This window comes from Manis javanica, chromosome 9 (genome assembly GCF_040802235.1).
Source record: "Manis javanica isolate MJ-LG chromosome 9, MJ_LKY, whole genome shotgun sequence".
NCBI classification, from domain to species: Eukaryota; Metazoa; Chordata; class Mammalia; order Pholidota; family Manidae; genus Manis; species Manis javanica.
Window position 1 is genome coordinate 101036478 of NC_133164.1, and position 13492 is coordinate 101049969.

General features: G+C 36.3%; 1 protein-coding gene across 13 annotated transcripts in view; it reads right to left on the minus strand.

The window, feature by feature from the left end:
- PIAS2 (protein inhibitor of activated STAT 2) overlaps window positions 1-13492 on the minus strand; it is a 135524-nt gene that overhangs the window by 42627 nt on the left and 79405 nt on the right. For all 13 annotated transcript variants that reach the window (XM_073213006.1, XM_073212999.1, XM_073213000.1 and 10 more), the window contains 4 exons: window positions 8952-9086; window positions 5544-5649; window positions 4138-4211; window positions 22-182 (listed from right to left, as the gene is read on the minus strand). In XM_073213006.1, coding sequence (XP_073069107.1) covers window positions 22-182; window positions 4138-4211; window positions 5544-5649; window positions 8952-9086 — 476 coding nt within the window. The remainder of the gene's footprint in view (window positions 1-21; window positions 183-4137; window positions 4212-5543; window positions 5650-8951; window positions 9087-13492) is intronic.

Below are 13492 nucleotides of genomic sequence, written 5' to 3' on the forward strand. Positions count from 1 at the left end.
GTTATTTGGAGATATACTTACCCATCTAAAATTAGACTTTCATAAGCAGCTTTTTTGTCACACACAGGACAAATCCAAGTGGGTTTCTTCTCATTCATTTGAAGATAAAGAGCAGCATCGAAACACTGTAGATGTGTACAAGTCACTGCACGACATGGAATTGTCAGCCTCATTTTCCCTAACTACAGGACAGGGAAGACAACACAGGAAACTTTCAGAAAGAACAAAGCCTCCAATGGAATAGTCAGTCATAAAATTCTGTGGAAGTCATATAAGAAGATCAAAATGAGAAAGTAATTCAAATCACAATTTATTTCCATCAAAACAGCTATATATTTTATTTGTATTCACTGAATGTCCTATGATTTTTAAAAGACCTCAGTTTTTGAGATGAAAATATGTCTTTTTCTCACCTGTTTACCTAGGTAGAGGGAACCACTGTTATACATGTTTTGCACCTCCTTTCATACATGTTTTATGTATAATCAAAATGTATTTTTATTTTCCCACAAATGGGGAAATGTGACCTTCTGTCACATAACTTGGTGACTGCTTCACATGTTCAGTATAAACTACCATGAAATGAAGGATCATTATTTAACCAGCACACTCCCTAGTGATAAATATTAAAATTGTGTATAATCTTTCATTCCACAAATAATGCTGCAGTATCTCTAGGATAAATGCTTAAAAGTACAATTTTTTGAGTCAAAGGGAAAGTACATTTGTGATTTTTGTCATAAAGACAAACCATCTTCCACAGAGGTTACCTACTGATTTATGCATATATATGTATTAATGTGTCTGGTTCCCCTCAACTTTGGCAGTATAACATTATTGAATTCTTTGATCTCTGCCAATCTAATAGGTGAAAAATACCCCAGTATAGCTCTGAACTACATTTCTCTTATTATAAGCTAAGTTGAGCCTCTAATTTTTACTTGTAAGAGTCATTGTGTTTCTAAGAATGGTCTATTCATAAACTTTTCTCATTTTCTATTTGGTTATTAATCCTCAGTTATCTACTTATAGGAGCTCTATATTAAAAAGACCTGTATTTGTGATATTAATTGTAATATATTTTTCATTTATGAAAATTGTTTACTTTTGTATAATCACATATGCCAATGTTTCAATATACTTTTATGTAGCTATAAAGCTCTGCTATCTTATTCCAATTGGTAGAGGTATATACCTCACCTTATTACATCCAGATGAGATTTAATTAAGCCTTTCTGCAAAGCCTTTCAAACCTCCCTGTATATTCCCTTCACAGAAAGTACCTGTTTATAACCAGCTCTGTGTTACCCTGACAGATTATGTTACTCCCACTAGACTCTCAGCCCCACAAGAACAAGGTCTACGTTACTATCACCACTGTAATCCAACTGTCAAAGCACAGTACCCAGCACAGCATATGATCAGTAATTGCCAACCAGATGATAGAATGAAGGAGAAAAACTGGAAAAGTGGCAAAGAGAAAGAAAGGGAAGAAGGAAGGACGTTTTATAGGACTATAAAGCCTGAAAGAACTCACAGCAAAACTGTTAACATTGTCAACTCTGCCTGAAAGATAGGATTTTTAGGATGTTCCTTTTTGCCCCTCCTTTTGGTTTATCTAATTTCTTTCTTCTAGCAGGAACATTAGATTATTTTGAAATTTAAAAAGAAAGATCTGAGCCAACTCATCATCATAGCTTACATAATTAATGCTTACATAGTTCTATTTACATGCAAAGTACAATGCTCAATACTTCACATTAATCTTAGTGACACTTCACTTTTAAACTAACAAGTACACTATCCAGTAGATATGTATTACCACTCCCATTTTATAAATGAGGAAACTGAGGCATAGGGAAGCTGAGTAACTTGAGTGACATTACAAAGAAAGTGGCAGAGACAATATCTGAACCAAGAAGCTCTGCAGAGCCCCAGAGTCCATACTCATCACTGTGCCATACTGCCTCTACCTAAGTGTCTAACAAGGATTCTGTAACAGACCTCAGAAATTACAGTGATTTCTGCAAGGATGTAGCACAATATAAGTCATTAGTTAAGACAGAAAAAAGGTGAGAACAGAGGTTGGGCAATTTCTCTTAGAATACTTGCTTCTACATTTTCCCTTCCTTTAATAACAAATTATCCCATAAGTAATATAAAATCTTACAGTGTGCTACAATGTTGCACATGTGAAACCTTCATAAGACTACATATAAATTATGACTTTAAAAAAATCTTAGTGTGCTAAAGACTTTTATATAAATTTCATGTAATTCTCCTAACAATCCAATGACCCCAGAAGAACTAGTATCTTAGTTTCTACTTTTGAAATGAAGATGCTGAGGCTACAAGAGGCAAAAAACAACACACTGAGTTACAGCAGGTGGAGCTATAACACAAATCTAAATGTTTTACCCTTTCAGGGGAATGTTCCTAGTTAACATTACACATGGTGCTAGTTCTTGGTTTGATTATCTATCTTTTCCTATTTTGCCAAGAGTTTTTGTTCTATTAGGAATGGATATTGACAAATACCTATTCAGCACTTAATGAGATGATCACAGGGTTTTTTTCCCCCCCTTTCAATTATTAATATAAGTAATTGTAACAGATTTTCTAAAATCAAACTAAACTTTATCACATATTGTTCTTTTAAAATATTACTGGATTCTACTGGCTGCTGTTTTATTGGGGAATTTTCCATCGTTTTATACAATTAGTATTGGAAACAAACCATACCACTAAAAAAGGCTGAATAAATAAATTACACCATACCCATTCAATAAAATGTCTGTAATTAAAATAAGCTAGATCTATACATATTAGTAATTTAAGATACAGTTAATTTAACAGTAAATTACAGAACAGTACATATAGTACACAAAGCAATTTTTCCACTAAACATACACGATTTATGAACATAAAGTTAAATCTAAAATGATACGTATGTCATACTATTAGTATTACTTCTTAGTAACAGACCTTAGATAGTTGAAATTTTCATTTGTTCCAGTTGAACAATTTTATAAAATAGGTATTATTTGTATCTTTAAAAAAATGCTCTCAGCCTACCACAGTTTTTCTTCAGGTCCAGTTCTCAATTTTTGGTATCAGAATCCCTTTACACCCTTAAAAATTGAGAACTTTAAAGACCTTTTATGTATGTAGGTTATATTTATCAGTATTTATTGAATTAAAAATTAAAACAGACATTTTAAGAAGCACATAATAGGAACTCAACAAATTATCCCCTTCTCTCTGACATAATTTTTCCTCCATTAAAAAAATGTCCAGTTATCACAATGGTGGTTGGTCACCAAATGCCTCCCAAACTATGTTATAAATTCCTGATTTCATGACTTTTCTCACAAAGTTCCTCTCATCTAGAAAGGGTCCCCCTCCAACAGTGCTGATTTTAAAGACTTCACCCACTATTCCTGACCTCTCCCATCTCTTCTTCTGTACTCCAGGGGCACAATTACAAGGGGTAAGCAGTCTCTTGCTTTTTCATGTGGGTTCCTTTTATCTCTCAAACTAGACTATTAACTCTCTGAAACTTTTAATCAAATGTTAAGTACTTTCTCCCACAATTAGCTCAGTACCAAGCACAAAGGAGGATCTCAGAGTAGCTGAATGATTTCTCCCCCAAGTCTCTATGTAAAGAGATACAAAATAAAAATTATTGTGCAATTTAGAAGTACATTACAAACACATTAAGACATCTCTCACATTCTAACTCATTAGACCAGAACCATCAATTAGCATTTATTAGATCCTAGTAATTTCATTGCTATTTTTCAATACTGTTTCTATTCTGATAAAAGGAACCATCTCTCTGTATATGTTTATTAGCTGTGGATCATCTATAGCATTAGCTGTGATGGATTATTCCAAACCTAAAGCTCTCTTTCATACACTATCCTTTTAGGCCTCTTCCTGTTCAGGCATTGCCTGAAGATTGTTTGCATTCTTTAGAATTACAATGCTTTACCATGAAGATTCCTGAATGGGAAAGCGACAAAAAGTTCAGAATTCTATCATAATATATCATTTACCCCCATACTTGCTTTTATAGGAAAATTAGTAATTTGTAAAAAGTAAGACATCCCAGAAATGTTTTGTTGCTTTACTTACGGGGCACATCAACGATACCCGAAGGCTAGTTGTAGCAATTTCACTATCAGGATCTGCAGTAAGTTTTTCTTTAACTTTGAAAAAATTGAAAAAGTAACAGTAATAAAATTTTTTAAATTAATTGTGACACAGCTACAGAATTATAGAAATAAATCATCTTATTTAACATTTCCCAAACACTTTGAATAGGTCAAGAAATTACAAAAACAAAAACCAAAATGTTAAGCATTAATGTACTAAAAACACAATCATACTGCCATTACTAGGTAAAATTACAAACTTGCAAACTCTAGGCCACATATTTGGTTCTTTAAAAATAAATAGTTTCAAAACACTCCTGGTTTAAGACTTAAGAACAATACAGCACTTAAGAAAGGAACTTGGAAAGCAGCAGTACTCTGGGCTTCTGTGCTTTTCTAACATTCATTCATGACTATTTTTATTATGGAGTACTGGTTGTTTCCAACAACCAGTTAAATTCATAAGCAGAAAAAGGGAAAACATTCATATACTTTTGGTCTTATACTTCCTTTGACAACTGAAAATTACTATGAATGTGGTGTCTGAGATTTTTATTCACCAGGTAATGTATTTAAAGTTACTATATATATACAAGCTAGTAAATATATACATTGCCTTCAGGTGCCTAATTCTCAACACTGTAGGGAGAATGGGACTGGAATTGGGGTCAGTGGAATTGGAGTGGGGCAAGAAAAATTAGGGAAGAACTTCCTGGCCTTCAGCTCTAGGCAGGAAGATCATTACTGTGTTGTTTGAGCAGATGAAAAACAGTTTGAGTATAAGAAACAAAATCCCATTTCAACAGCCCTATTATAGGCTCCCTTTTCAAACTATTGATCCTTTTCTCCTTTCTGGTTCATTCAGTGGTATGGGAGTCAATTGGGGAAAAATACTGTCTGTTCCAGAAAAATGTCTTGCTCAATTAAATTCAGTTAGTGAACTTAACTATTTACAGTTTGTGTTAGACTTTTTTCAATACCTATTATTGTGATTATAAAAGCAAAATACAAAATAAGACATCTCAGAAGGCAAACATTATTATAGATGGGTATCAACATTTCCTCTTCAGAAAGAGCTTGTTAGAATTTTTTAAAAATATACACTAGAGTTGTTGAAGATTTGCATTTGTATTTTCAATTCAAAACTCCTATCAACCTGACATTTAGCTAAATAGTTTCATGAAAAGGCCAAAATTCACATTAGTTGGAATTTAAAATTGATCCTCATAGGAGTGGCTTCTAAGAGAAGGGTTTTTCAATTATAGGGCTCTGTTCTTAAGAGTATTTTTAACTCAAAATTCATTTTTTGTTTCTAGTAATTATTCCCAAATTGCTTATTTTTCCATTAAAGCATTTCAAATGCTTAGTCTTACAAACATTACTTACTTAGTGCTCTGGAATGATCAGGGTTTCTAATACCTTTCATTTTTAATCTCTGTAATAACATGGCTGATGTGAGCTGTCGTACCAGATATACAGACATGGAGTAATTCTACAAAGAAAGATAATCTGTATTAAAGATGAGAAATAACAGTCTCTTTATTTACACAAAATACTTACTTAAGCAACTCTGATTTCTAAAGCTGGCATTCAAAATAACTTCCACAGGAAGGTCAATAACCAGGAGAGGAATAAAATCAACTCAGCTACTTTAGGGAAGATAAAAGTTCCATCATTTTAAGGTTATTTCTCAACTATTTATCACTTTAAAACATCCATGTGAAAGATAACATAGCTTAAATCAATTCACTGTGTATTTTTCTAATTTAGCAAAACTGGTACCCTAGGGGCCATAATGGTATGAATGAGAATGTACCCTCCCATGCCCACTTCTAAGTAGAACTGTTTTGTTTTTATGTAATGGGGATATCACAGTATTTTCAGTGAAAAATGGGTTCGACTGCAGCAACAAAGTTAAACACCAGTGGTCTTAATTAACATTTCAAATCCAGAGTTCTAAAGTTCTAATTCTGGAGAAAGAGATCACTTATCACAAGGCCTTGAGCAAATCATTCGAATAAACTGAAAACCAGCTTTCTTTTGAGAAAAGCTGACAAGTTAACTCCCATTCTGGAATGGCATTTTACTGGCAAAGGGGCAGCTACTATAGTATATAGACACATGAAGAAATGATAAAAATAAAAAGGACAAGGTTAGTAAATAATAGCATCCAATCCCACACCTCTTATATCTGGCACAAAGGAATCTTTGTTAGCTATAGAGCTATGAAGAGACGAAATATAATTTTATCTAAATACTAAAAATCTCTTACCATTTCACTTCATAATTTGTTCAATTAATTCATTTCAAAAAGATACACTCTCTTGTTCAAATTCCTCTCACTAAGCTTTAAAGCATTAATACTTGCTCATTAACAATGTCCCTTGCATTTGTATACAAACTCATTCTCAAGATTTTACTTATTCTTTATAATAACTGGCCTCAAGGAATTCAGCAAGATCAAACAATGGCCAACTTGGGACTAACCCAAGATTTTCTGAATCTTTACCCAGTGCTTTACCACTGTACATAGGAATCAGCTCCCAATGATAATACCAGAAAGTTACAGTAAAAATTCAGAAATCAGAGTCCAAGAGAACAATCATTAATGAGATACTAATATTTTTATAGTCCAAAGATTAATACAAAAATATTCCTCACGTTCAGCTCTGCAATTACCTTGGTGATAAAACCAAAAAATTCCTGCTACAAACATATGACTCAACTTCTCCACGCATAAAATAGGAATATTATCCTGTTTCTGTAAAATAGCAACATTAAAGTTGATGTTCTGAAAGTAACTCAAATCTCTTTTGCCATTCTATTATTTCAGTTATATAAAATAGTAGTTCTAAAACAGAAAACCCTTTATTAATCAGTATCTCATAATTGATGTAACACATTTTGATACTAAGAATTAGCAGAGAGCCAGGTTTATTCACCTAAAGGTATAGAGTAAATAATATAATTCTAAATATTTTCTTATGAGCTGCTCATCTTATCTGAAGTATCAGCTGTTTATGTAAATCTAGAACAGGAGTACATGGAACCATTTTCGCCAAAGCCTAATGAAGCTTTGTTCTTCTTCATAAATACTTAACATTACCCAATGTTTCCAGTTTCTTAAAATACTACTTAGAAGACAACGAATTTGACTGGATCTGTACTGTTGGAACTCAACCAGGAGTTGGGAGGGGTGCAAGTTGTAGCACCCCAAAATCTCATGACTATAGACTATCTATGGTTAAAAGAACATATGGGATGTGAACAGATCCCAGAAATGGGCTGCTTTAATTTGTCTGATGGTTCAAGTACAGTTGGACAATATCCATCATATCATAGATAAATTTTCACAAATGCCTAGGGTGCCTAAATGGTTTTCTTGGCTTCACTGGAGATGGATGGTAATTATAGATTTGCTTTGTTTATGTCACCGTATTCCTATTATGTTAATATGTGTGTGCAAATTAGTTAGTAGTTTAAAACCTATACATACTTAAGGTACTATACAAGAAGATATGTCAAAGAAATAATCAATCCTCCCAAGTTTCCTTCATATGCTACATCTATAGCTTTTCTTCTTCCTTCCTAATTACAAACCTTAAATAGAATTCGTGCCTCATATCGAATTTACCGAGTATCATAATTCCTCCAGGTGGTAAAGATACCTCGAGACAAGTGCTGGGCATAGAAGCCACAGGGCATAAATCTGCAAAGAAGTAAAAAGCTAACCTTTGCAAACAATATGGCTTCTCTCTCACTTACCAACTTTACATTTCCCTGTATGGCCCCGGAAGATGACTGGTTAGCCAGAGACGGGTAAGATTCCTCAAGGGAGGAACAACCTAAGACAGGCACAGTCGCAGGGGGGCCATCAGGTGAGAATTTGGGGATCAACAGAGGTGAGGCTCAGAACCTCACCCCCCCTGCTTTGAGAGAAATCTTCTGCATCCGTGGATGTCTTGCTGCCCTTGTCTAGCCTGGATTAATACTTAGTCCATAGGCACACACCTGATCATCTGATCATCTACATTTGCCTTCTTACAGCACTAAACTATGTTTTCTACCTTTATCTTGCATCTACCTACCACTTCAGCATTTTATTAAAAATAAAAATAATAATAATAATAGGAGAAATGTGGGATCAACATATAAATCAAGTACAAAAATCAAATGAATATTCATATTTGACCTGATGGTTTATAGGTCATATTGCATGATCAAAACCGAAAGTTTCTGTGATGAATGCCCTTGTACTGTTCACCATGTAAGAATTTATTCACTCTGTAAGAATTCGTTCACCATGTAAGAACTTGTTCGTTATGCTTCAGAAGATTGGAGACTGACGAGAATTAGGCTTGAGATGGATTAATGATTGTACATTGAGCATTGACCCCCCTATACTGAATTTTATTGTTGTTAACAACCATTTGATCAATAAATATGAGAGATGCCCTCTCAAAAAAAAAAAAAAAAAAAAAACATCAAAAAAAAAAAAATACTACTTAGACACACACATAAACACAATTGTGCTTAAACCATTGCCCTAAGAACTATTGTAATTAAACTTATTTCCTTTCCAGGAAAATGAAGAGATGATACTCAGGAAACCTTAAGTTTTTAACCTTGAGAATCTCTACACCTCCACCCCTGAATAGAAAATGACTGCTTTTCAGAGATTACAATCAGGAAATTGAACAAGCTAGCAGGAGTAGCCTAAGAAAACAAAATAAATCAACTCCTAAGAGAGATCACTTTCATGCTACCCCAGAGAAGAGAATCTTTAATCTTTACCTTTCCAATTTCTGATGCCCACGAAATGGAAATCTGGTTTGGCACAGCCGAAGATAACCTAACTAAAGATGTAATATTCAAAGGGCGTCCAGGGCGCTTCTGTTCAATTCCATTTTTAGGTGGTGGTGCATAGCCCTATAACCATGAGAAAGAAAAGTAACTTTAATTCTCTGTAGGGGATCAAACATTTCCTCAAAGAGAAATAGAGGATTTTGCCTAGAAATTATATAGTTTTCACCCTTAGGTCATCAATCCAAAAGAGGAAAATAATCTTTTGAACATGTTATAAAATACTTCACAAGTTCAGAAAAGTACCTCCCCCCCAAAAAAAGATCTCCCATAAACCCATGTTCCAGCATTAAAATTAAGGATGCTGACATCTTGCCATATTGCCATTTTCCTTTTTTATAAATGACAATTTTGTACGTCTTTGTACTGACTCACCTTAGGAGCTCCCATTCAAAAGGAATTTAAATACTGGGGGTGGGAAAGAGGGAAAACAAACTTTGGGAATTAAAAAAAAAAAGGAAAAATTAATGAATTTCAAAGGAATTTTTAAAATCTTGTGATAAAAATGCTCTCCACTACCTTCTCTCCGAATAGAACAGTTTGTCATTGTTAAAACCAGGTCACATTAATAAATAAGAATGATCAGTATTTCAACTGGCATTAAATTGGCTTGATGACTATAATAATACTGCTATTTATGCTTTATTCTACTTTTCTAGTCATTATTTGTTTTAAATAGCAGATTACTCATTTTTGGCTCACAATATATCCAATTCTTAATTACCATGTGACTTTTCAGTTTCTGATTTTAAAAACCAAAATAACGTATTTTTTGAAAATTAAAATTTATTAGCTGCAAAAACATCTAAATAATGAAAAGCAGATACCATATTTCACTGAATCCAATATGCCGTTTATGTAATTTAACTATGAAACACTAAGAAAAAAAACTAGTATCACATTATTTACTTCTGCATACATAGCAAAGAAATATAAGCAAAATGAATTGGCTAATATATTCCTTTTAGACATACAGAAGAATCTTCTCAATCCCATTTCACTCAGTCATCAGGGCGTATGTTTTCCACATGGTACCCTCCTACATGCCACTATGAACTCCACAGATAAAAGAATTTCTTAAAATTCTATTAAACTCTACTAATGTCTCCCAAATTTCTTTTGCAAGTCACTGACACTTTTAAGTTAAGTGCATGTATTAATGCTGACACACTCTGGATCTTGAGAAAATGGTATCAAAGGTTTTCTGACAACAGCTAGGATTCATGAACTGTTCTCCAAATGTTCTTAAACTATTTGTTGGTTGAAAACAGAGGGAATGCAGCTAACCAGTCATGACAGAAAGAACATCAAGGCTGTACAAGCACAGGCAATGACAGTGTATTATAGCTGCTGCTAGTCATCAACAATTACAAAGCAACTCTGGATTTTAAGGATGTTAAAAATATGTACCTAAGAAACAAGGAAATATGTATTATATACACAGCAGAGCTAATTAAGGAACACATTTTTATCACTAGAGAATATCCTTCACTGCCTTGAAGGAGGTTGAATAGAATTAGTATGTGGTAATTCACATGATTTGTAATCTACAACTTTAACAAGACTTTGAAAATCATTAAAAACAGTTTGAGCAGGGGAGTAGAAGAGAAGAACTTAACTTTTGTTATGCTATGGAAAAAAAATATTACATGTGTTGTGTGTGTGTGTGTTTATGGGTTATGCCCATTAGTGGTTCAAGTGAAATGAAACTAAAAAACTCATTAAAAGTCTTCTTATAAAAGCTCTAGAAATTGGTTCAAGAGCAACAAACACATGAGCATCAACTCCAATATCTGGGTAGTTTTGAAAGAAATCTTTGTTTGGCACGTTTTTGGCCTGAAAGATTCATCTTCTGCTATGTCATCTGGTAGGTTAACCAAATAAAAACAATGGCACAAGGTCTGCCAAGATGATAAAAATAACTCATGAACTAGCCAACAGTGAACTCTGCAAACTGAAATTTGAGAAAACAAGCAACAATGTTTTACATTAGTTTCACAGAGGAAGAGAGCAATAGAAAGAGGGAGAATAACAGTGAATGTAAGAATGAAGGGTTAGCAAATTCAAAATCGAGTATGTTACTACTCTTAATCACCTAAAGTATTTTAAATCTACTCTCTACTCCACTTGACTAATTTGATTTCATTGGTAATTCTGAGTTATCTGTTAACTTGTATTCTCCCTCCAACCATCAGCATCACCTCCACACAAACATCAATTTCCTGAATGAGAGCAGAATATAGTTGGAATTTTATAAAATATAAATGTTTGGCTTTCACATATTTCTAATAATTTTTCATATCTAAAGCAAAAAAAAGTTCATTTGACAGGGGAACTCTGGAGTAAATCTAAAAGTTTTCTAAATAAAGGTTGCCAGAAAGCCAGTAAAAGATTACATCAGTCTCAACCTAATACTTCAATAAAAGATATACTCAAAAACCTGTTACAGGGGGCGGAGCCAGGATTGCGGTGTGAGTAGAGCAGTGGAAATCTCCTCCCAAAAACACATAGAGCTATGAAAATATAACAAAGAAAAATCTTCCTAAAATAAAGACCACAGGACACAGGACAAGATCCAGACCACATCCACACCTGCAAGAATCCAGCACCTTGCGAAGGGGGTAAGATACAAGCCCCAGCCCGGCGGGACCCAAGCGTCCCTCCCCCCGGCTCCCGGCGGGTGGAAAGAAACCGGAGCAGTTTTGTTTTCTTTTTTGTCGAGTGCTTTTTGGAAGCCTTAAAGGGACAGGGACCCCGTTGCTAGGGAGGCAGGGTGGCGGGACCAGTGAGCGGGTGCCTGAGACTGGCACCTGAGGACAAAGAATATCACGCGTTTTTCCCTACGGGACTGGTGGGCGGGTGCCTGAGAATGGCGCCTGAGGAAGGAGGAAATCGCATGTTTTTCCCCTTTTTTTTTTCTCTTTTTGGCGACTGCTTTTTGGAAGCCTTAAAGGGACAGGGACCCCGGGGCTAGGGAGGCAGAGCAGCAAGACCGGTGAGCGGGTGCCTGGGACCGGCGCCTGAGGACAAAAAATATCGCGTGTTTTTCCCTGCGGGACTGGTGGTTGGGTGCCTGAGACTGGCACCTGAGGACGGAGGAAATCGCGAGTTTTTCCCCTTTTTTTTTCCTATTTTTGGAGAGTGCTTTTTGGAAGCCTTAAAGGGACAGGGACCCCGGTACTAGGGAGGCAGGGCGGCGGGACTGGTGAGCAGGTGCATAGGACCAGCGCTTGAGGACAAAGAATATCCCGCGTTTCTCCCTGCGGGACCGATGGGCGGGTGCCTGAGACCGGCACCTGAGGACGGATGGAATCATGCGGTTTTCCCTTTTCTTCCTCTTTTTGGCGAGTGCTTTTTGGAAGCCTTAAAGGGACAGGGACCCCGTTGCTAGGGAGGCAAGGCGGCGGGACTGGTGAGCGGGTTCCTGGGACCGGCGCCTGAGGACAAAGAATATCACGCATTTTTCCCTGCAGGACCGATGGGCGGGTGCTTTTTGGGAGCCTTGAAGGGACAGGGACACTGGTGCTAGGGAGGCAGGGCAGCAGGACCAGTGAGCAGGGTGCCTGGGACCGGCGCCTGAGGACTAAAAAAAAAATCGCGTGTTTTTTCCTTTTTTTTTTTTTTTCTGTTCCCTCTCTCATTGTTGCTCTTGTTGTTTTGGTTTGGAGAGTGCTTTTTGGAAGTCTTAAAGGGACAGGAGAGGTCACTTAGACCAGAGGCAGGGAATCTGGGTATCTCTGGGCACTCTAACCCCCTGGGCAGCAGGGAGCACAGAGGCCCCTTACGGAGATAAATAGCCTCCAAGCCGCTCCCCCTCCAACAGGGCTCCACCATTTTGGAGGAACAGCCCCAGCCAGGCCAAGCCCACAGCAACAGCAGAGATAAACCCCATAGCAACCGGGCAGGAAGCAGAAATCCTGTCTGCGCACAGCTGCACAGCACAAGCCACTAGAGGTCGCTTTTCTCCCAGGAGAAGAAGGCCACAAACCAACAAGAAGGGAAGCTCTTCCAGCTGTCACTTGTACCAGCTCTGCAAACTATCCCTATCACCATGAAAAGGCAAAACTACAGGCAGACAAAGATCACAGAGACAACACCTGAGAAGGAGACAAACCTAACCAGTCCTCCTGAAAAAGAATTCAAAATAAAAATCATGAACATGCTGACAGAGATGCAGAGAAAAATGCAAGAGCAATGGGATGAGATGCAGAGAAAAATGCAAGAGCAATGGGATGAAGTCCGGAGGGAGATCACAGATGTCAGGAAGGAGATCACAGAAGTGAAACAATCCCTGGAAGGATTTATAAGCAGAATGGACAAGATACAAGAGGCCATTGAAGGAATAGAAGCCAGAGAACAGGAACGTATAGAAGCTGACACAGAGAGAGATAAAAGGATCTCCAGGAATGAAACAACACTAAGAGAACTATGTGACAAAGCCAAAAGGAATAATAATCGCATTATAGGGATAC